Source organism: Aythya marila (genome assembly GCF_965140915.1).
Source record: "Aythya marila genome assembly, chromosome: 1".
In the NCBI taxonomy this organism is placed as follows: domain Eukaryota; kingdom Metazoa; phylum Chordata; class Aves; order Anseriformes; family Anatidae; genus Aythya; species Aythya marila.
In genome coordinates, this window is record NC_139042.1 from 63,438,188 (window position 1) to 63,461,721 (window position 23,534).

Consider the following 23,534-nt stretch of genomic DNA (forward strand, 5'->3'; position numbering starts at 1 on the left):
CAGGTTCAAAGAAGCAAACCCCTGTGTTGGTGTCATCAGTGGGGCAGAGTGGTAGGAGCGGGAAGAAAAGGATGGGATGCAGAAAACTGGTGTTGCTATAAGGGCAACGTATCATGACATCGTGCCTCTACAGATATCTGCTGGAGTTTGTTTTGTTTTGTTTTTTGGCTGGCTGTTGCTAGCTGTCATTTATTGGCATCAAATCTTACCTAGAAGGAAGCATATGCAAATTGTCCCAGACTGTGAATGACTTTTCCTGGACAATAACAGAGGAATTCTTGATAAGGCTTGGCTGGGCTCCCAGCCCTTCAGGCAGATACAATTAGGTTAGAGCTTGCAAGCTGATGACGTGTGTCTCTTGGACAGGACTTCAGGAAAAGTTTCGTTCATCTCTCTTCTGTTGCCCAGTGTTTTGATCTGCTCTTGTTCTGTCCCAATCCTCATCTCTGTACCTGCACCTCCCAGCACCTGTCCTGCTCTTGCCTGGACTCTGCTTCCTTGACTGTGCTTGGTGCCTTTCTGGGTTATTCTGGCATTCTGATTTTCAGTTTGGCTCCAGTTAAACTGAGCATTGTTCTTGTCCTCATGAGGTCTTTGGTTAATAATTTTGGCCTGACTTGACCTCAGATTCTTGACTCCTGCTTCTGGTCATTGCCTCAGTTGGCTTTGGCCATGCATACATGTACAAGGGGCCAGGTCTTGATCAGGCTGAGTATCTTATTCACATGTCTCCAAAAGGCATATCCACAGATGTCCTAAACGTAGCCTGCTCTCTTGCTTGCAAGGATCAGCCTCTTCCAGGGAGAGAACTGTGCGAGCTCCTGACCAGTTGGTTAGTCTGGAGGAGAGGGGACTCAGGGGAGACCTCATTGCTCCCTGCAGCTACCTGAGAGGAAGGTGTGGGGAGCTGGGCTCGGCCTCTTCTCACAGGTAACCAGTGACAGGACCAGAGGGAATGGCCTCAGGTTGCACCAGGGGAGGTTCAGGCTGGCAATGAGGAGCCATTTCTGCTCAGAAAGAGCAGTCAGGCACTGGGACGGGTTGCCCAGGGAGGTGGTGGAGTCACCGTCCCTGGGGGTGCTCATGGAAGGGATGGACCTGGTGCTTGGGGACATGGCTTAGTGGTGACATTGGTGGTAGGGGGGTGGTTGGACCAGGTGATCTTGGAGGGCTTTCCCAACCCTACTGGCTCTGTGACCCCACGGGCTCAGGGGTTCCTAAAGCCTGAGGGAAGGACGGGGATTGGGATGGGGCTGAGGGGCGAGGGGCGCTGCCCCCCCGGCCACCGCGGGCGGGAGCGCCCCGCTCTCCCCTCAGCGACCTCTCGCGAGATTCCCCCCTGCCGCCGGCCAGTTCTCGCGAGGCTTCCTTCCCGCGCGGGGCGGGGGCTGTGGGGCGCAGCGCCATGGCGGCGCCGCCGCGACGGGACCCGGAGCCGGCCCCGCTGCCGCCCTCCCCGCTGCCGCCACCGCCGCCTCCCCCGGCGCCCGGTAAACAGCGAGAGGAGAAAAAAACGGCGCTGAGCAAAGTGAGGGGCGCGGCCGCGCGGCGGGGGGCGGCTCGGCTCCAAGCGGGCCCGGGCGGGGACGGGGCGCCCCGCGGGGACGGCCTGAGGCGGCCTCGGGGCCCCTGAGGCGAGCGGGGGGGGGGGGAGGGGATAAATCCCATGGGGGTCTGGGGCCAGCCCCCGGGAGCAAACTGCTCCAGCACGGGGCCCCCACGGGTGGGCGGCAGCTCCCCCCAGACCCCCTGCTCCTGCGTGGGCTCCTCTCCACAGGCTGCAGCTCTGGCCCGGGGCCTGCTCCTGTGGGGGCTCTCCATGGGCCGCAGCCTCCCCCAGGCCACATCCACCTGCTCCACCGGGGGCTCCTCCACCCGTGGAGGGGCTGCAGCGTGGAGATCTGCTCCATGTGGGACCCATGGGCTGCAGGGGGACAGCCTGCTCCACCAGGGGCCTCTCCACAGGCCGCAGGGGAACTGCTGCTGCCTGCCTGGAGCACCTCCTGCCCTCCTGCTGCACTCACCTGGGGGGCTGCAGGGCTGCTGCTCACTCCTCTCTCCCAGCTGCTCTTGTGCAGCTTTTTTTTTTTCTCCTTTCCCTAAATCCTTGCTCCCAGAGACCCAACCAGCGTTGCTCCCTGGCTCGGCTCTGGCCAGCAGCAGGTCCCTTTTGGAGCAGCTGGAGCTGGCTCTGCTCTGACACGGGGCAGCTGTTGGGCTCTGCTCACAGAGGCCACCCCTGCAGCCCCCCTGCTACCAAAACCTTTACATCTAGATACAGTGCATTAAGATGATGTTATAGTAAGGGACTTAAAAGTTAGTTTAAACCATTTAAAAAAGAAATATTTTTAACATTTTATGTAGTCAGCATCTATTTTTGATGATTTTTTTAATACCTTCTTGGTCCAATTGCAGTGGTTCTGGAGCTTTTCATTAGAATATTTCAGTTACCTGACAGTTCTGCAATGTTAGCAGAAGCTGAGATGGGACAATCTTGCCATCCGTCAGCGAGTCCAAGTGGGTAACTCACTGTGAGGCTAACACTCCAACTCAAACTCCCAGTTTAAGGAAGAGCTTTCAAAAGAGGAGTAATATGATTTGTTTCATCTTTTTCCATGGTATTTAGATCAAGGATAAATCTCCGTTTTCTGTTACATACGCAGGTAGTCATTCGACGCCTTCCTCCTTGTCTAACTAAGGAGCAACTGGAGGAACAGTTACATCCTCTGCCTGCCCATGATTATTTTGAGTTTTGCACTGCTGATCCCAGGTGAGGATGAGCTGTTCATACAGGTTTTCAGGTGTTTAAAACCCAGTTAAGGTATTTTGGACGTACCAGATTACATATTTTGTCCGTGGAGCCCTTTTCATTAGTTCTGTCAGTTACTTAAAATGTTTCTGAAAAGTGGGATAAAAGTGCAGAGAAAATGCATTTCTGCCCCTTTCTTTTAAACTGGTGATTTTAAAACAGAACATTTTTGTGTGCATATATGGCATAGCTTTGTTGGAAACCCTAATCTTTCTTTAAACCTTCATTGCTAAAATGCAACAGGCTGTTTATCAGCTGCGAGAAAGACAACCTAGGGCAAAATACCACAGAAAGTTTTTCATGTGTGCCATTTAAGCTTAACTTAATCGTTTGTTTACGTATCTTTGTATTTATTTTACACGTGCTTTTTTCAAGTAATCCACTTCTATTCATTTTTGTGTCATTCAAAATTAAGTTATATAGAGAATAATAAGTTAGAATTGCTGGTATATTTATTTAATGTGCTCAGTATCACAGTGGCCAAATACCATCCCCGTTTGAACAAAGCAACTTCTAGAAGAGAAGAAACTTAAATGTTAAAATAAGCCAAACACCCTCTATGCTGCATCTGCACGTGTTCAGGAAAACTAACGGGTGTGATTCATTTTCCCCAGCTTGGCCTATCTTAGTGTGCAGTGAATCATCCTCCATAGGCATCAGGTTATTTTCAGTGACTGCAGACAGATCCTGGATCTTGATTGCAGATCAACTTGTGAAGCTAGGGCCAGGTGACCCCCTGGAGCAGGTAGCTTTTCTTTAGGGAGCTGTCTGTAGCCGATTGCACTTGAATCAATCTAGTTCTGGGCTGATTTGAATTGAAAGGATGCTGCCGCTGTGTTTTAGATGGGTAAATCTGATTATATCGGTTGTTTCTGAGTCAATTCCACAATCAGAGAGGAAGAAATGTCTCTGTTAGCAAAGCCTCCTGGCAGTTCGGTGCATCAAAATAGCAGGTGCTTCAGCTTGAACGGTAGAAGAACCACGTTGGGTGTGAAGATAGAACAGGATTTAGTCTGATTGAAAGTCTTTATATCCACCTGCACTTTTTTTCTGAACCCAGCCATCCATATTTCCAAATGGTTTTCCTGAAGGCTTCAGTCCAACTGTTTATTTGATAAGGGGAAAATAGCAGAGGCAAACCAAAAATTCTCCAAAATAGTGTCTTTGTCGTCAGTGTGTCTAGCTGCACAAATGCTAGGAACCAGTTCAAAAATTGCAATTTTAATTTTCCAGAACAGCCATTGTCATAAGAATCTGGGGAGTCAGCAGCTGCAGGAAAGATAAGCAGCTGGCAACAGTTGCAAATACAAAGTTTCATTTTTCTCTTGATGTGGTAAAATTTGGAGCACTCAAAAGTCTTGCTGTCCACTCATCAGCTGCATCCATGTCAGGTTCCTCATGAAAGATTTTGCAGCTTCTTTCTCATGCTGTGCTAAAAATAAAGTCTTATTTTTTATATGTTTATATATTGCTTTGCTACTAGAATTTAGGATTTAGCAAGCAACAAATTAAATTTTTTAACCTTTTTTTTTTTTTTTGGAACAGTTATATCTCTTGATGGGTGTTACTTGGATTATCAGATGCTTTGAATCATTTACATGAACCTTGTAATAAAGTTATGGTCTAGGGAAAAAACGTTCTCTTCCTCCTGCGTTTTGGATTCATACTCTCTTCTGCCCTTAGAAATTTGGACTCTCTTGGAGGAAAAAAAGTGTTCTCATGAATTTGGATTTTTCTTAGGGAAGCATTTCATATTCACTTTTTCTTGCTTTGTCTTGTTGCTTAAAAATTCTGTTTTCATACAGATGTATTTTTTTTCAGAATAGGTTTATCTTTGTAAGGTGTACGGCTACAGCCCTTTTCAGCAAACTGCACTGTTTAAATGTCTTTTAGCTGCAGTTCTGCAAAAGAATGACTGATTATTTGCTCTTTTACTGGCCCAGCATAATCTTGCCCCTTTTGTCCACTTTATTTCAGTGCTGACATGTACCCATGTACATCTGTTCGTAATTAAAATCATGATGTGTTCACACGCTCCAGAACACACAGTAAATCTCCAGAAATTGTTCAGGTTGGCAATGAGGAGCCATTTCTGCTCAGGAAGAGCAGCCAGGCACTGGGACGGGTTGCCCAGGGAGGTGGTGGAGTCACCGTCCCTGGGGGTGTGCAAGGAGAGGTTGGGCCTGGGGACATGGGTTAGTGGGTGACACTGGTGGTAAGGTGTAGCAGGTAGTAGTAGGGTAGTAGTAGGTAGCTTGTAGTTTCCCCTTTTTAAGAAACTTCCTCTAGACATCCTCTACCAGTTGCTCTCAGAGAGAGAACTCGAGGGGTCAAACTGTAGCTGCTTCAACCTTTTTATTTCCAAGGTCATCTCTCCCCAGAGGACAAACAAACATTTGCAGTCCTGCCTGCATGCTTTTGCAAGATACGCATGCATATGTCAACTCCAGTTTTGCTTTGCACTCTAAAGGTTATTTGTAAGTTTACAATGTCTTGTTTTTATGCGCAAACTGTAAAACTTTCATTTTATTAAAATGTCATTGATGTATAACAGTTGCATCCATTTCAGTAAAATCATTTCACAAAGTATGACTACCGTGTCGTATTTCATTCATTTTCCCCGATTCATTCGATTCACTGCATTACATTTATTTTTCTCTCTTGTACACTGGGATCAAAAAGCAAGCAAAACGCTGTTTTTGTGACTGACTCCGTGGCCTTGAGGGACGTTTGGTAGCCATGTTACCATGAGCTAGTAGTGCTCATATCAAAAAAGGGAAGGCTCAGTTCATCTCGAGGCATGCCACTGCCATCCCCTGTATGAATGACAACAGCAGGTGAGAGACCAAACGATGAACACCAGTGGATTTTAGCTTGAGGTGACAACATAGACAAAAGAGTTATCAATTTGGTCACAAATCACTCCCAAATTTAAGCGTTGAGATTTAAGTGTACATGCGTGTCAGTCTATACATTCATACATACCTATATACACATACACCACGGCTCGCCACCTCGGTAAGTATTTCTACTAAGAAGCAATGGCTGTTTTTAGAGTTTACATGCTACTGTTTATCTTTTAGATAACTGTTTAAATTTGCTTTCCTCTATACCAATCTTTTTACACATTTGTGCTTAAAGTACTTTCTAGAAAAAGTAAACTAAATGCTTCTGTTACTAAACTTGCCATAAAAGCAAGGGTTTAAAGGGATGTTTATTATTAGAGATATGCAGATTGCCTAGAAGATTGAGTACCCTTCAAAACACAACAGAAAACAAACTCTTGAACTGAAGAAATGTCAGACTTATCTGGGTTATTTCTACAGAGATCCCTCTAATTGATATCCCAGAGATGCCAACATCGTGTACGGTGCATCTGCCCAAAACATGATATGGATGGAGAATAGCATTATAGGCAGCAAGCATATGGCAAAATAGAGCCAGCTGGCTGCTTCCAAACCTAGTCACGCAACCTCAGCACCGAAGTTCAAATCCCAAGAGAAATCTCTGCCAGTGGATACTTGAAAAAATGCAGGAGGCACACAGGATGGCCCTGTTGTAGTGCACTGCCTGGGGACCCAGCTGGAAGGCAAAGTCCTGAAGAGCAGAAGGTGTTTTCTCTGCTGAATATGAAGTGCAGCAGCGGAGCAGGAGTCTTTCTGCCTAGGAGAGGTTGGTGGCATCAGAGTCCTGGCCCTGCAAAACATGTTCCCTGCTCCTCGGCAGCACTGGGGGGTTGGTAGAGGAGAGGTGACGAGGGGATCCGGAGCAGGCAGTTGCACTTGGAAGTTCAGCTTCTGAAACCCAAAGGAAGAGACGTTATTTCATACACAGAGCAGTGCTGAGCACCTCCAGTTTGCTAGTTTTAGTTAGCTTCCCGTTCAGAGAGTGGATTTTATGCATTTTTTTAGGTAGACTGCACACTTGGTTGGATAAGAAGCCTGAAGGGGTCTGAAACACTTTGAGATCAGGCTCTTATGATACACGAAGCACTCTGACATCCAACGGGTGTGCGTACGAGATCTGACTGTGTAGGAGTGGCTGCATCAGAGAAACCCTGTAACTGTTAAGCGTTGTCACAGCTGTACTTCTACAACCTTCTGCCCTGATATCCAGCACCAGTAGCAGAGAGACAGCCCTATTTTACTGTGCCACTGTGCACATCAGTATCCTACTGTGGACAAACATGCCTCTATATTTTCATATGTTTCTGCAGAGGTGATGAAGTCCTTGAAGACCTAATAATGTATAGCAACAATGTTGGATCCCTTATTTGCAAGATAAATTCTAAACCTCTGCTTTCCAGAGTCCTGTTTACACGTTACAAGCCTTCTTTTTTCTCTTACTAGTAATTGCTTAATAACCACATCAAATATTTCTCTGAAAGATCCTCTGATAAATCTAAGCAAAAAAAAAAAAAATGTTAGGAAAATATTCTGTCGTGTACCAGGAAAAGATTGCGTTGCCAGAGCAGACAGGAAACAGATGGTGTTGATGTGCAAGCTCAAGGAAACAAGGAAGGAACAAGTCTTTGTATTTTCATTTCTTTTTCGCGATGGTTGTGTGTCCAACCACAGGGTCTAAGTTATACAGCGGAAGAAAAAAAATCCACCTATATGATCAAGCTGTCATTTTTGTTGTATTTTACAAAAGCTGAAGATGGTAAAACACTGCAGTACTTGTTAGATTAGGAAAAGAAACTCAGGGCTTCTTAATCTCACATACCTTTATGTTTTCTAAGTTTTGAAAAATTCTTTTTTTCTAAGAATTTTGGTGGTTACCTCCCTCCTTGGAGGTCTTTAGAAGCCATCTGGACGTGGTTCTGGGCAACCTGCTGCAGGCTGAGCAGGGGTTACACCAGAGGACCTCCAGAGGTCCCTTCCCCATTCTGTGAGCCTGTAATCCTGCTTACGTGTTACTCAATGCTATTCCCTTCCTAAAACACCAAGACAGTGAGTAAATATAGATGAAATAGCTATTCCTTAGAATTATAAGGTGCATCCTCTGCATACTGTAGAGGCACCCTGGAAACAGGTATTCACAAAACATCTGAGCAAGAGAAGCCCTCTAGCTCTTTGTTAAACATTTCTCCAGGCTACGATGTCAAACACAACTTTGTGTGTTCTACAAAAAGGCCAGCTACTGACAGCAGTGCTCATCGTGGTCACCTTCCAACACCCCACATGGATGCGTGTTTGAAAACGAAAAAATGATCACTTGGTTTGTAGTGACCGTGGTTCTTCGGGATGCCACATGTGTGGATCGTGTGATCCAACCCCTGTCTTTGCTCTTGCTCTCTGGCTGCGAAATCTGATTCTGAAATAGCTGCGGAATTGAAATCTGCTTGTGTTGGTTGTCTCCTACTGCTGCTGGTGAGTTTGTCTGAAGATGGGCCTTGCAGCAACAACATTACGAGCATAGGTATTCTAAAATTACGGGCTTACCTTCAAATACGTTCAGGTATTTTCCATAAAAATGGTTTAATGCATAGCCATTGCTAAAGGCTGTTTAAGCCATACTTTTATACATCCTAATTAGGTGGGAGGGAGAGTTAAAGCGTGTACCTGACACTCGGCTGATGGGTGGTAATGCGTTGAATTACCCCAATCCCACTGTGGTTGGTGATGTGCCAGCTCTGAGGTTTTGACCAAGCAGGCTAACATTTACACACCTAGAGTGGGACCCATGCCAACAAATTCTAGGAGGATCAGGATTGTTTTCGGTAAGTACCTGGTCTTTCTTTCGCTACAAATGTTTGGGATTTTCACAGTAACTGTGCTTCACAACAGGACATTGCACGTATATTCATACACGTGTGTCGAATGGAGTTTGTTTATCAGTATGTGATTCAGCATGTTATCCTAAGTTATTTAATCTTTCCCAAAGGTGGGAATCTCTTTAAATACAGTGACAGCTTGGCAACTGCCACTGCACTGGGAACTTTTACTTTGCCTCCTGCTATTTCAGCAACAGAAAACTTAATCTTAACATGCCCAAGAATTTCCCTGAAACCACTGCTGTTATTCACCTCTCAGATCATAAACAAAATAAAAATGTGTGCTCTGCAATGCAGGGAGACAAACAGAAATATTTGTCTCAGTTCAGAATAAATTTCACAGTTGCGTCCAGGAATTCAGTCACTGAGTTGCTTTTTGTCATATATATCTCTCTGTATATATTTTATATATGCATATGAATACGTAAGGACTTCAATATGCATGCTTAAGTTAGGCTTTTCCCAAAGAGGCTGAGAATTGCAGTGTGATCTTACTGGTTGTAACTTTTTCCAGTCCTGAACAGAATAATAAGTAACAGAAAATAAAATTGTTTCTTGTTGCAGCCTTTATCCTCATCTTTACTCCAGAGCATACATTAACTTTAGAAATCCCGAGGACATCCTTCTTTTTAGAGATCGCTTTGATGGCTATGTCTTCATTGATAATAAAGGTTGGCCTATTTGTAAGATATTACACGTGTCTACATACACATATATCATTTTAGAACATGAATTCATTTCATTTTTTTTTTCTAATGATGCCTTTTTCTGCTCAATATACAATTAATTACATAAAAATACACTGAACCAGAATCTAGCTGCTAGAAGATAATGAAGTGGAAAATGTATTTGTCCATGCAGTCTCACTTGTCTGCATGGTGCTCGTGCTTTATCTGCATTCGTATACCTTAAGCAGTCCACTACCAGGATCCTATTAATGATCCTATGTGAGCTTTGCAGTTCATCACAACGATAGCTTCATACGCTGAAGGCACGAGTGGCTGCATCTTCAGTGTGTTTCTGTGAGATTAAGCCGTGCTATGTGTTCCCATTTTGAGAAAGCAAAACCAAACCAGTTGTCTTCACCATTTTGTTTGCCCACTTTGAGATATGTATGCCGTGACTTTCCAGAGCATTAATGCTTGATAAAACTTTAGATGTCTGATGTCCACAACTGTGAGTGCTTTCAGGCATGTGTTGATAAGAACTCAGACATCTTGAGTTGCAAGAAAAGGAGTTGCAAGGTTAGCTGCCTTATTTAAAACTTTCAGTCTACAGAAGTTTGCCCAACAGTAAAGAAAACCACTGTAATGTAGGTGTGGGTAAATCCTGCTGTATAGTAGCATTAAATTGCTGTAGCCAAGACATTGTGCTTTGTCTGTAGCTGTTCCTCGCCTCACTCCCTCACACCTTCTCTAAAAAGATTGCACCGGGAGTATAAAAGAGACTTGGATTTGTGGGTTTCTCTGACCATTGTCTATTCTGAACACTGAATGTTGCAGGGGACCTGTGAAATAGTCTTGTCCAGTCTAACTGGAGAGTTGCTCTCCAAAGAAGCTGGCTGCCAAGATAACAAATTTCTCTGTAGCATTTCCTGTCTGAGATATTTCATATGCCCCATCTCTGGAGGTGTTCAAGGCCAGGCTGGATGGGGCTTTGGGCAACCTGGTCTGATGGGAGGTGTCCCTGCCCATGGCAGGGGGGTTGGAACTGGGTGGGCTTCAAGGTCCCTTCCAACCCGAGCCGTCCCAGGATTCTGTGATAGGCTTTTACCCTGCATTTGGATGGATCTCCCCAAAGATGGAGAGCAGCACCTTCCTCCCAGTGCATGATTCCAAGATTCTGAAGAAGAATCCAATACACAAGGCAGACCTCAAAGAATAGGTGCCAGTAAACACAAGCGAGTAGTCATGTTGTCCACCATAAATAGCAAAAAAAAGGAGTTCCACACACTTCACAGAGCAGCAGGATCACTTAAAATTCATTTCCCAGTAGTAATCATTCATTTGTCAGCATGAGATTTTATGTCAATTTTTCCACTCAATGACAATTTTTGAAGAATTAAAAGAGAATTATAAATGATAATGCAAGGCTTTTATTGTGCAACAGCACTCTTCATCTTGACAGCCTTTGTTAGCACGTCAAAATAATATTTTAATAATAATGTTTAAGTATATAATTCAGATATAAATGTATTTTGTTTTGAATCCAAAGTACTGCTACATGCAATTTATCATTAGAAATTTAGGATGACATTTTAGAGACACCTTTGATTTCAAATAAGGCTGCCCAACACAAGTTTGAAGAGTCTGGAAAATCTTACTTGTATATGAAGAATGCTTCCCAGAATAAAAATTAAGAATTGATCTCTTTTAAGGTCTGGAGTATCCTGCAGTGGTTGAATTTGCTCCATTCCAGAAGATTTCAAAAAAGAAGTTAAAAAAGAAAGATGCCAAAGCCGGGAGCATTGAAGATGGTAAGCATATTTTCTTGATGTCACTGTGAAAAACAGGTTCAATTTCTCCATTTCTGCTGTGAATTGCAGAGTATTAACATAATTCAAAAATTTATCTTCGCAGATCCAGAATATAGGAAATTTTTAGAGAGTTACTGTGCTGATGAAGAGAAAATCTGTGCCAATCCTGAGACTCTTTTGGGAGAGATTGAGGCCAAAACAAGGGAACTCATTGGTCTGTTTTCTTGACTTTTCTTATTATTGAGAATATGAAATATATTATTTTTATATCTTTATCATATTACCTGCAAGATATGTATGGCCCGTTCAGTCTGACACAGACTGAGGTTATCACAGTTAAAGTTTTTATCCCCCAGCCAAGTAGTGACAGGAAGCACCTCACCTGTGCTTTTGAGTCTCTGTGCATGCAATCACTCAAAGTTTTGTATGCACAGTGGCTTCAAAGTTAGCTCCTTAGTAGTTCTAAATACTTGCAGATGTGTTATAAAAAGGTGGAAGATATATTTTTAAAAGATAAGGTAGCTGAATACTTAAGAACTGATCCCTGCTACTAGCTGCTTTTATTAACATGAAATGATCTCTGTTAGGATTCTGCAAAAGCTTTGAAAGTAAGGCAACACCTTGTTCTCTGTAGGCATGTGGTGTGACTTTCACAGTCTTAGGGGGAATCTTTAAGGAGATAACATTGAAATCTTCCGGGATAAATCACATCAAATTTCAATTGCAGGCTGCAGCAATGTGAATATTGCTGGTTACATTTATACAAATCATGAGTATCAACAAAAAGCCAGTTGTCTATGTGCTGTGATCCATACTGTACTATATAACAGAACCATGTTTTTTCTTCTTTTCAATTCAGTCTTTGAAAGAGTACCATTATTGGACTGACTCTAGTGACTATGCCACTGCACAGTACTGCCACACTTTAGATAATTATTTGACTATCAGCAAATGCGTAGGAGAAGACTGTTACTAGAAAATGCACAAGGCAGGCACTGAAAGATGGGGGAAAAAACAGCTGGAATAAAATGCAGTGTTCAGCATAGCAGTGCAGACTGCTGACGTATTTCTGAGGTCAGAATATCGTAATTGCTAGGACTGTTAGAAAACTGCACGTTAAAGAGAAAAATAAAGCTGTTTATAGAATGTAAAGAAGCAGTGCAGACATGAATGTTGAGGAATGTTTTCAGGACTCCTTCAGTACTGAGGGAAAATTTTCCTGGGATAGGTAGGAGAGATCTATTTTTCATTCAAAATGTGATGTGATGTATATTTTCTCAAAACATCTAAATAACAGTGCCATGTTGCACTGAGAAACACAGGTAATTCTTTCCAAAATGCTGGGGCTTGGCAGCTGCCAGAATGCAGTTTTGAGGGCAACAAGGGTTGTTGATTTGCTGGAACTCCAACTGACAACATTCAGAGCACTTTCTCTTTTCCCTGGTGTGACAATTGGCTAGAAAAAAAATAATAAATTCAACCTTTGCTAATATTTCTTTACAGTGAACAAATACCATGATTTGTGCTATTTATTTGTCCCTGCCTGTGACAAGGGTTTATACAGAGAGGCATTAGTTCTTCATATACATAAAATAAAAATATATATATATAATAAATTATTTGGTTTGGGAAGGTTTGGAGGTTAAAAAAAAATAGAGGAAATGGAAGTGACAGAATTATGGACATTTAGCTAATTCTGTTACCAGTGAAACAGTTGCTCTTCTAGATGCAAAGTTCCCCAACAATTTTTATTTACTCCAAATCATCCTAGTATTTGACAGCAAAGTAAAAGCAGTAAAAAATTTCAAAGAAAGTTTACAATTCCAGGAAAGATTTATTAACTTAAAAATATTCTGACTCTTCAGTGAAAATGATTGGTCTTGAGAATTGCAGTTTTTAGAATAACCGTGTTGCCTGAAGGCAGCTTTCCATTAGGAATTTTATTTTATTTTTTTTTCTGGTAAATCACAGAAAATCAAATTATTTGGTTCTCTCAGTACAAAACCAAAGATTACTTCAGTGGGAAGTACGTTTATAGCAAAAGTACGTCAGGGTTTTTGTGTATTCCAGTTCCAAAGGCGTTAACATGTACTGCAGTCAATGAAAGGCATACCTGGTACTCTGTTAGTAGAACTGGGCCTCACATTCTCAGCATTTCTCCAGGTAGTGTTACCGCAAACCAGCATGCTTTATGCATCACGTCAGATGTGTTAGCTCATCAGTTTCAGTGTGACAGAGAGATATAGAGCAGAATTTCTCTGTAGCAGGATGAAGGTAAGCTCATTCTTCTGGCTTGTTTCTAGAAAGAAAGATAAAGCATAAAAGTTATTGCTGATGGAGTTCTTCACTTTGTAATTTATTTTCTTTCAACATTTTGTAAACATTTTCAGAAAAGCCTCTTAGATTTTCATTTAGAGTAAGGCTCATAAACAAGGTGGGTGAGATTCAGGTTTCATTGGTAAACATCCTTTTGTGGCCTCCTCTTTTGATAGCACTCATCAAGCAGCCTCTCCTCCATACACGTTAGACATTCAAAACAGAAACATTCAGATCTTTTGGGGATACAGGTTGTGTCTAGATTTTGGCTCTTCCATTTTAAATTTGCTTTAAGAATTTCTTTCTTCATTTTTTTCTTTCCACTTTCTATTCTTTCTTCCACATCATATCATGCATTCCAACTAGTGAATTTTTCTTCTGGTTTCAGGAAGAGACCTATAAATAGTTGCCGAGCATTTTTTAGTACTAAATATTTTCTGTAACTCTGTCTTGGGACATGTTAAGACTGACAAAATTCTTTGTAACGACTTGCAGCTATAGGCACATGGTTCAAACTTCAATTCAGTGCTGACAGTCATAGATGCCATACATGATAAAGAAATTGATGATGTCTCCAAGCTTTTGTAGAATTTGGGGGTGGTTCAGGCTAGATTTCTGGGCGTGGAGACAGCTCTTTAACATAAGTATGGCTGTGTGATTCAGTAGATGACGACCCAAAATGTGTTATTTAGGAAAACAGACTTTTATTGAATCTGTTGATACCTTACTGTGCATCCTAGCACAAACCACTTCTCTTTCATTTATCCTGTTTTCCCATGGAGTGGTGAATGCCAAATGGGAGTTAAATGGAAATGTTATATGAGAATGACATTTCCTTCATAATGTAATTTGAAATTTGGGACTGAAGAGTGACATGTGAGATTACAGTAACGTGGGCTGTACATGAACAGCAGTCTAGGTAGATTTTGATGTAAAAAAAAAAAAAAAAGGTTAAAAAAGGAATAGATCTATGGTAGGAATATAGTAGGAGTAGATACTAAACACATTGTTTCCTTTTTGATGAGCAAGAGAAAAAATGCCATTCTCTGAACTGAAAATACATGATTTTAAATTAAATGTTAAATAATTATGCAGTATATCTGTGGTACTTCTAATCCTAACAGCAAAACAAAACAAAACAAAACAAAAACCAGCAGTGTTTCAAAATGGAATTATGGGAATACTGTCCAAAATATATAAAATAAATAAGTTTGTGAATTATTTGGCTCCCTTGCGGATAAAGCTAGAAAAAAGGGGTTAGTACTGAAGTAAAGAAATGAGTACATATTTTAGGAGTTGAACACTATATCACAAATTTTTTGTGTTTTAGCTAGAAGAACAACACCCCTTTTGGAATATATTAAAAATAGAAAATTAGAAAAGCAGGTACGTTCAGACTTTTGCCTGAAGTTCAACATTTATGTTTCACATGGTTTTCCTTTGGACAATTTACAATTAAGCATTTTGAACTCTTCAGAGAATTCGAGAAGAGAAACGAGAGGAACGAAGGCGGAGAGAACTGGAGAAGAAACGTCTGCGGGAGGAGGAGAAAAGGAAGCGCAGGGAAGAGGAAAGACGTAAAAGGAAAGAAGCAGAGAAGCAAAAGAAAATTTCCGAAAAAGAAATAAGGATCAAGGTATCTTAATGAAAAAATATTCCTTTGATGAAGTTATTTAGAAGTTGCTTTGGTTTCACACTAATACTGTTTATACAGTGTGCTGCAGCACATTGGGTCGATACAGTTTTTGCTGAAAGGAGAATTAAAGTAAGGTCTAGACTAAGTACTGTTGTTGAAAAGTCTGACTAATTACCTCAGGTACCGTGCTGTGCTAGTGCAGTTGCAACAACAGGTAACTCAGATGCCTTTTAATAACACTGCCAAATTCTGTGCTGATGTAACCTGACAGAACCAAATTGTTCTGTGCTATCACCTGGGAAGATTATTGCAAATATGGCTTCTAACACTTTGTCAGGTAAATCTTCTTCTAGCCATATCTGCTGAAGGTGTTTTGTGTTTATACTCAAAACTGATTTATTTTAATAATATGCTTTCACCAAATTATTAAATGTTTTGTTATAGTTTATATATAATTATATATTTTAATAGTGTTATAATTATACAGTACACCTACATGGTGTATAAATACTATAATATCTAAAATATACTATAATTTTCCCTGAAAGAAAAAGAAAATACTACCTGAGAGAAACATAGAAGTTTTAAGTATTGGAGAAGAATAACGTGCTTTTTAAGAACAACTGGTGGAAAAAAAAGAATGGTGAGATGTTCTACTTATGAAGTGTTAGAAGAGTAGTTTCAGACAGTTGATCCTTCTATAAAGATTACTTCTGTAATGCCAGACACTGCTCAAGCCCTGTGTGGATTATTTCTTGTGAAAGTAACAGAATTCTTGGAAATCTTGATCTCCAAAATTAAAATGTAATATGATCTGCTAACATCATATTTTTTCCTCAGTCTCTATTTCTGTTAAGGTGTATTTATATGAAGCACCTATTTCTGTATGCCAGCCTGTCCCAAGTAATTCATATGTTACACATTTTATATGCAATACTTCAAGGAGTGAGCTATTAATCCTGCTCTTTTTGTGGTATTGTAGAGATTCTCCTTTTATTTTGTTGGCAATAACGCTGAGCTCTGTTGTTACTTGATTTCTAAGAAATCATAGACTATATATAAAGCTAACGAAAGAAGAGCAGGTAAGTGCTTTCTCCAGTACTCTTGGCATATTTAAAAGCATGCTGTTGAGTGCCTGTTAATGACTGCCATTCCTTAGCAAAAGTAAACTGCCCTCTTTAAAATGACGTTTTAAGTTTTATACTTTGCAACATATATTCATAACGTTATTAAATAAGATTTAAATATCTTCAGTCTTAATAGGTCATTGATATATTTAATACATTGTTAACATATCCATTACAACAGAGGAGTTTACATCATAATATACACAAATATTTCTTAGCTTCTTAAGAAGCCGGAAAAGGGAGATGAGCAGGCCAGTGAAAAGCACAAAGAAAAAGATGAAGATGCTGACATTGAAGAAAACAAATGGGAGAAGTCCCCTGGGTCTGGGAGTATAAAATCCAAATCATCTGAGGGCTCACTAAAAGAACTTAAGGAAAAGTAAGTAATATTTATCTTTTGGTCTCCAGGGTATATCCTAAATGCTTTGATATGAAGGCTTAAACATGATGCAAGTGTTTGGCTGTGTGTTTGTCAGCAAGGAGCTGATTTCATTTTGCACATGAACTGTCCTTCTTGTAAGGAGTGTTTGGTAACAACTGACTGACCTGATGGCAGTATTAGTGGATGCGATTTATTGTTTGTGAAGTGCATTGAAATCCCAGGTTGGAAGGATTTCTGCGTGAAAGATCGTTGAGAGTTTCTTTGTTATTTCATCTGTTTCCCCACCAAGAGCTCAGGTAAGGCCCAATTTCTATTACTGATATTGAAGACTAAATTACCTTCAGTGCCCTACAATTCATCATACCGGCTTCGTTTCTGCTGCAATAAGCAAAATGTGTTTGATAAATGGGACAACGGCAGCATAGTTAGGGTGTGAATGACAGCCTTATGACAGATGCATGCAGAAGGCTGTCAGTCTCTCACTGCCTTTTGTACTCCACATGCAGTAGTCAGAACAAGAGGCGTAGCGTAGTTCTGTCGCTGCTGTAGCCTCATTCCCACAGCCCACCACTCCCACTCTTGCCTGCCTGTTCCCCAGGGCTGAATTTTAGAAAGCGACTTCAACCCCCTCTGGAGCTGGGGTTTGTTTCCCTCTCACCTATCAACCACCGGGCACGTGTGTTCCTCATCACCCCCAGTCACAGAGGAGCTAGACAGGTACCAGGCAGTGCTACAGCAGTGAGGCTGGATGTGTCTTCCTGCCTTTTGGGAAGGCCGTTCTCCAGAGCCTCTAGGCCCTGAAGGTAGCATCCAGAGTTCATGACAGTTTTCATAGTTACATTATCCAAAAGAAAAAAAATGGTGTAAAAAGATAAACATTTATTCATATTAAACCAACCTGAATGAGAAACACGTCTCACTGCTTGATCACTACATCATTGGAAAGTCTCCAGCCTCTCTAATTCTCTCTGCTGATGGAATGTGAGCAGACTGACAAAATCAACTTTCCTGTTTCAATTTTAAGTATCGGATATATGTAATATATAAAAAGAAATTACCTGTATTTGCTGCTTTTAAAATTTAATCTATCCTGTGATCTTTCTTCGATATTTGTAGTTTTGCCTTACGAGAGAAGCACACGCTTGCTGAACAGGAACACTGAAGTAAAAGAGAGAGGTGTGGATTGTATCTGGCAGCAAAACATTGCAAACTAACAGTCTATAATATAAACCCATAGTGTAAATTAAATATTATGTTGTGATAAGGCAGTGCTCTTTGACCTAACTAAAATATTGAAAGATAGAGTCAATTATTTGGAGACACCATAAACAAAAGCCTAGAACAACAGTATTCACAGCGTGAGTCTTCTCAAGAGCAGCCCACAGGCCCTGAGCACGCAGCATGTGATTGTGTGAGGACTGTTGGGGAGCTACTCAGGGAGTTGCAAAGAGGGGTAAAGGTTGAAGAAGAGTCCTCCCACAGTAGTTACACAAGAGCCAGATTTTGCTTGGAAAGCTTTAACATTTTGGACTGAATGCATAGTCAAGAGCTGGACATAAAAAAAAATAAGAGCCTTACCATACAGCTCATCTAAAGAAGGTTGAAGGCCAAGGAAAACTTTGTGTCATGTCCTTCAACAGCTTTTTGTTACTGTTAATTGCTTGGATTTTCTTTCTTTTCATGCATATTCGTAGGTCACAAAATGATAGTGACAAAGAGCAAAGAGATTTGGAGAGAAGATTTCGAGAAAAAGAACCTGAAAGACAAAGGTATCGATTGGAGGATGGCAGAAAGCATAGAGCTCACTATGAGTTTGACAAGTTTGTGAGAAGGAATGAAGAAGAGCTGAAATGGGGGAAAGGATACAGCCAAGACAGAGGAAAGAAAGGGAACCACACCTACAGCTTCACTGTGGAGGCAGTAGACAAACTGGGTAAAGAGGACAAGTGTGATGACATGGCATCCAAAAAGGAGCGCATAAGAAATAAGGTTCTTTTATTCATTTAGGATAATCTTTCATTAGTTAAATTTGCTTCAAGGTCACAGGTTTTACTTTGGCAAACTCAGCATAAAGATGCTTTTCTTGAGAAAAAGCAGTTCTTTATTTCATTTTCAGTAAAACCCTGACTTCTTTTTATTACTGGCAGAGGACAACAGCAGCTAAAATAAGTTAAGGTCACTGGTCTCTGCTCATTTGTGTGTACAATATATAGCATACTCTCTGTCTTCCTTTCAACCCTGGCATTTTTAGAACGCTATTCTTGGAAGCTTTGTATTTTATGAGTGTGTTAAAAAATGAGATACATCTGGTCTGCAATGAAATTCAAAATCTGTGGCACGCTAGCCTTTTAAAAATATGTTTCCATTACCCAGCCCATAAAATAATTAAATCATGGGATGGCCAGGACATGCCTAATAGGGGAACTGTATGGGCTTTAATAAAAAGCTAATTCTGAAGCCACTGCATTGAGAAGGTGTGAGTGTGTGAACCCTTCAGTGTTTTGTATACCTGCCAGTTAGAAAAGGCTGGTGTTTGCTTACCACAAATGATACTCACAGTCAATGCCAGGGAAGGAACAGGTGCAAAAATGGTGCCCGTAGCAGGGCGTACATTAGATCTCTCCCTTCTTGCCTCCCAGAAACATGGGCGTTATTTTTCTCAGACCCTCTGATTTCATGGATGTGCCGAAGTCTTTTCAGGAGGTGGTTATCCCTGTCAGCCTCATTCCTTCTCTGTTCTTCTCTGATTTCCTGCAAAAGATGACAGAAACACTGTTTTGTGTAGAAATGTATTCAGCATGTGAAACCTTTCAAACCAAATTCCTGATCGGTGGCAGAGGCTAGAGCTGGCAAATTGGTCATGTGTGGAGTGAATCCATACGAGTGTACTCAGAGCCAGTCCAGGTGTGTGCCGTGGAGGTCACTTGGTGCAAACCCCAGAAGCCTGATGTGCCCAGCTCTTTGCTTATGCAGAGCTCAGCTGGGCAGCATGCACGAGGTTTATCTCCACGTGCATGAGAACCACTTTCCACGTACACCGACAGCTCAAGCTTAGAGCAGTCAGAAAACCGGTTAGTTCAGAAACAGGAATATGGGAAAAGTGGTTTTCCTCATGTTTGCTGTGCTAAACTTGGAGTCTGGTGAAATATCAGCAGCCATGGTGGGTGCTGGGGGCCTTTTGCCAAGCCTTAAGAAGACTCCTTGTTTTTAATTCCTCTCATCACACTTCTGGTAGCTTGCTGAGTCTCTGGATTAGTCCACACTTCAAATTCTAGGTTTGTTCCCTACCCAAACTAAGCAATAATGGTAAAATTATTTGCAGTTTTGTTACTTTTTTTTTTCTTTTTCTTAGAGCATTTGTCACAACAGAAGCTGAGTTTTCCCGCTTACCTACAGAATTAATATAATCAGCACAAGTTTTATACAGACCAAGCATCTTTCTTGATTTTGTAAGAATGAGAAAATAGGAAATTGATGAGCTGTTTGTCATGTAGAAAGATGCACGTTATGCATTTCCTATGACACTACGAAGCACTAGCTCAAATGATCTGGTTGTATGGCCTGATCGTGAATCTTGATATCTGGTCTAACGAGATGGAGAATAAAGTGGAATGAAAAAGACACACAAAGGGAAAATACATAGCAGTAATAAGAAAAAACAAACAAACAAAAACAAAGTGAGAGAATAAAAGATCAGACTGACTTCAAGTTACAAAGAGAGATGGAAATTGATACAGTTTGATGTAGAACAATTTCAGCACTCTGCAACTATCGTAAAGTAGGCTGTTTAATTTTGTTTGCTGAACTTAAAACGAGAATTTGATCAAAAAGCTCTGGTTTTGGTGAATGGGTTGCCCTGTAATGTTAACAACTGGTATTTGTGAGAGTAAAACACTGTTCCTAGGAAAAGACTTGTTAAGCTGAGTTTCAATAATACATTTCATTATTGAGATTTCAGGAACAAAAAGTGCCCTCAAGACCTGTGGAAGCAAGTTCAAGGTGTCTTTTCCTTGTAAATTGTCTCCTTCCGTTTTACATCGATCAAATCAGCATGTGTCTGATCGAGTCTGCGTGTTTTAAAATCATAATTTGGTTATTATTATCAGTGGGTGAATTCCCCTGCTCCCCTACTCGGTATGGGAGGCATGATGAAGCAGAGCAATAACAATCCAAATGTGTAACACTGTGTCTGATAATTGTCTGCAGTGTGTCTCCATGTTTACATCAGTTGTACCCCAAGGTCTTTAAATTTTAGAGTTTTCTTCATTTATTCAAAATACTTTGTTTCCAAGAATAGTGTTGTAAGCAAGACAGATATTAAATACTCGGTTGATTTTCATTACACTTCATTTTTTCCCAGGTCTTATGATACGTAAAGTAATTTAACACAAAATCTACTTTCTTCACAAATATTAATCACTTTAAAATCCCACGTGTGTATCCCACATCGTTTTTCAGAGAGTTAACCGTATCTGCTTCCTTCTAGGATCGTCCAGCCATGCAGCTCTACCAGCCAGGAGCTCGCATTCGAACACATACGGGACCTACAAGTAAGACCTATGACTGCAGTGGGAAATCTTTTGAAGATGCTCTCGACAAAAAGTATGAGGCAGATAATTCAGCTGGAGGTGGTTCTGAGAAGAGTGAGGAAGCAGAATAAAACAAACCGGAGGAAAGACTCGTGAAAAAGGATGAACTTAAAGATTTAATGTTGCCACAAAAATCCATAGGGCTGTTCCAGATCAACACCAATAAAATTATCATAGCTCTCCCATACTTCCTGAGAAATAAAGGAAAGAGTGACTGAAGATGTATAAAACATCTCACAGCAAAGGAATGTGGTTGCTTTTTCACAAAAAGCCGAGCAAGCACCATTTGCCTAATTTAAAAGCAGTTTGATGTTATGTTGGATTTACCTTGAAATATAAAACCTCTAAGAGTTTTACAGGCGCCTTTATACGAAACTTTTCAGAGGCTATCTCACCGTTTACAGTCTGAAGAAATGAAACGTGGATTTGTGTCAGTCTGAAATCCGAGGCACTTCCCAACGTGTTCGGTGCATGGCACGGCGGGCACAGGGCCCCCTCCTGCAGACGGCAGCGGCGGCCGCTGCCACAGGGAACCAAAGCTCTGGAGCCGGTGGGGTTTGCAGGATGAGGCCCACGGTTTGCACAGCTGTGAGGAATGTCCCTTGGTATCTGTACCTCATTGTGTTTACGTCGTTTTTCAATTAACCTTAGCGTCAGATAAGTGTTGTTAAAGCTGCAAGTACGTTGTTGGAGCGTTTGTCATTTTCTGAGCCACTTCTGCCTTTTGCGTTTTAACAGATCTTGTGCTTAAAGCAGAAAAAAAAAGCTAACACAAACCTCAGCACTTAAACGAATGCCTGGTTTTATTAAATTAGCTGTTTTTCATGTTTTTGACACTGACTTTTAAAAAAAAGTGGTTGTACAATGATGACTTTTTATATGCTAACGTTTCATATAAGTTGCAGTTGCAGGATTTGGAAAACGCAGGCTGTGTGAAAGCTCTGAAGTCCAATTTATTAATAAACACCCGAGCGACAACTGCAAACTGCCATTTTGTAAGAATGGTCAAATTCTGCCCCCTGATGCAAGCATATATATATATATACACACACACATATATATATATGCACACACATAGTGCTTCCATTGGTTTCAATGACAGCCGCATGTCTAGGGAAGGGCAAAACACGTTCATTTGTCTTTTAAGGCTGAAAATTTCTCAGTTGTCTGAAACTGAGACCTGCTTTGTCAATTAAGTTAAATAGTAAGATACTAACTTGTTTTGACATCCTCTTTGAACATTTTGTTATTAAGCATATCATCTAGTTGTTCTAAACTGAAGAATTATTTATTGTATTTTCCCAGCTATTAAGCATTAAATAGAATAAAAGCAACAAGATTTTGACTGTGATTTTGAGCATTGACCTTCTGCATTTTTTTATCTAGTATTCTAAAAAAAATTAAGTAGGATGCTCTGCTGCTTGGTATTCTTCAGAAGAAGATAAAAATACAGTTGAGAAAGATTTTTAAATATCAAACTACATAAGTGAGGTGCCAGCTAAAATTACTTCAAAGCTGAAGTAAAAACAGCTGTTGGAGAATTATCTGGTTTTATCTCCATCTAAAATTTATCTTGTTTACCAAGTTTATCCTGGCTGCAGAGAATTTGGTTTGCATTTTGGTTCAGCTTCCTGGCTGGGAAGAAAGAGCCTTAACCAGGACAGTTCTGCCGTGGAGTCAGACTGGGCTGAAATCTACACCAGATCAGGGTCAGCATAAAACCAACCATTTCCAGCCTAATGGGGTACCCAGGGGAAGAGGGCAGAGCCCTGCAGGCTCGAGGAGGGATCTCACTCGTGAGAGGAACATGTAAGACAAGGAAAAGAAGAAATTTTGCACATCCTCCGAAACTTGAACTTGCTATTTTTGGCCAACAGTGGCTTTCAGGCAACTCTCTCACCTTCCCGTGAGTGCCTTGAGTAAGTATCTCTTGGTAGCATTGTAGGCGGTTAACTAAATACAGTTTATTTAGCAGTAATTTTCCACTTGGGGTTTCATGTTTCCCATCTCTTTTAGTTACCAAAGATCGGGTTTCAAACCCTGACTCAGTAAAATCTGCCAGGGTTTAAACATCCGTGTCTTCCAAGCAAAGCTGTCGATCCCTCTCTAACCACGATGCCTCCATCCTGCTTTATGGAGTTATTTGTGCTTTCTGGTCAATATAGCACCTTGAAAAGGTGGGTGCAGGGAGGCCGGCCTTTGGTTTACGTCTCCACATGGAGAGAGCGTCCAGAACATCCGTATTCCCTGGGGAGGCCGGGCGGGAGGAGCTGCCACCTGCTCGGTGCTTGCTCATTTTCCTACGCCCCCCGCGATGACACAAAATAAACGCAGGCTCGCAGCCTGGCTTTGTGCAGAGTCAGCGTGGCGTGAGAGCTTTATTTCCACAATAGCGACTTTGTGTTGCAAATTCAGCTTCGCTG

The 23,534-nt window shown here is 41.3% G+C and overlaps 1 protein-coding gene across 3 annotated transcripts; it reads left to right on the plus strand.

The window, feature by feature from the left end:
* The first annotated feature begins 1,390 nt into the window (after positions 1–1,390).
* On the plus strand, positions 1,391–22,247 carry UPF3A (UPF3A regulator of nonsense mediated mRNA decay). 3 transcript variants are annotated; one of them, XM_082783425.1, is made up of 10 exons: positions 1,397–1,528; positions 2,664–2,770; positions 9,150–9,256; positions 10,963–11,061; positions 11,165–11,275; positions 14,708–14,763; positions 14,855–15,013; positions 16,359–16,519; positions 18,217–18,455; positions 21,009–21,203. In XM_082783425.1, the coding sequence occupies exons 1-10, from the start codon at positions 1,406–1,408 to the stop codon at positions 21,074–21,076; spliced, it is 1,230 nt and encodes a 409-aa protein (XP_082639551.1). In that variant the 5' UTR covers positions 1,397–1,405; the 3' UTR covers positions 21,077–21,203. The 3 variants fall into 3 exon arrangements, with proteins under 3 accessions (XP_082639549.1, XP_082639551.1, XP_082639550.1); XM_082783423.1 differs by lacking the exon at positions 9,150–9,256 and having other exon boundaries at positions 1,391–1,528; positions 18,217–18,511; positions 21,009–22,247; XM_082783424.1 differs by lacking the exons at positions 1,397–1,528; positions 9,150–9,256 and having other exon boundaries at positions 2,593–2,770; positions 18,217–18,511; positions 21,009–22,247.
* Positions 22,248–23,534: the final 1,287 nt, after the last annotated feature.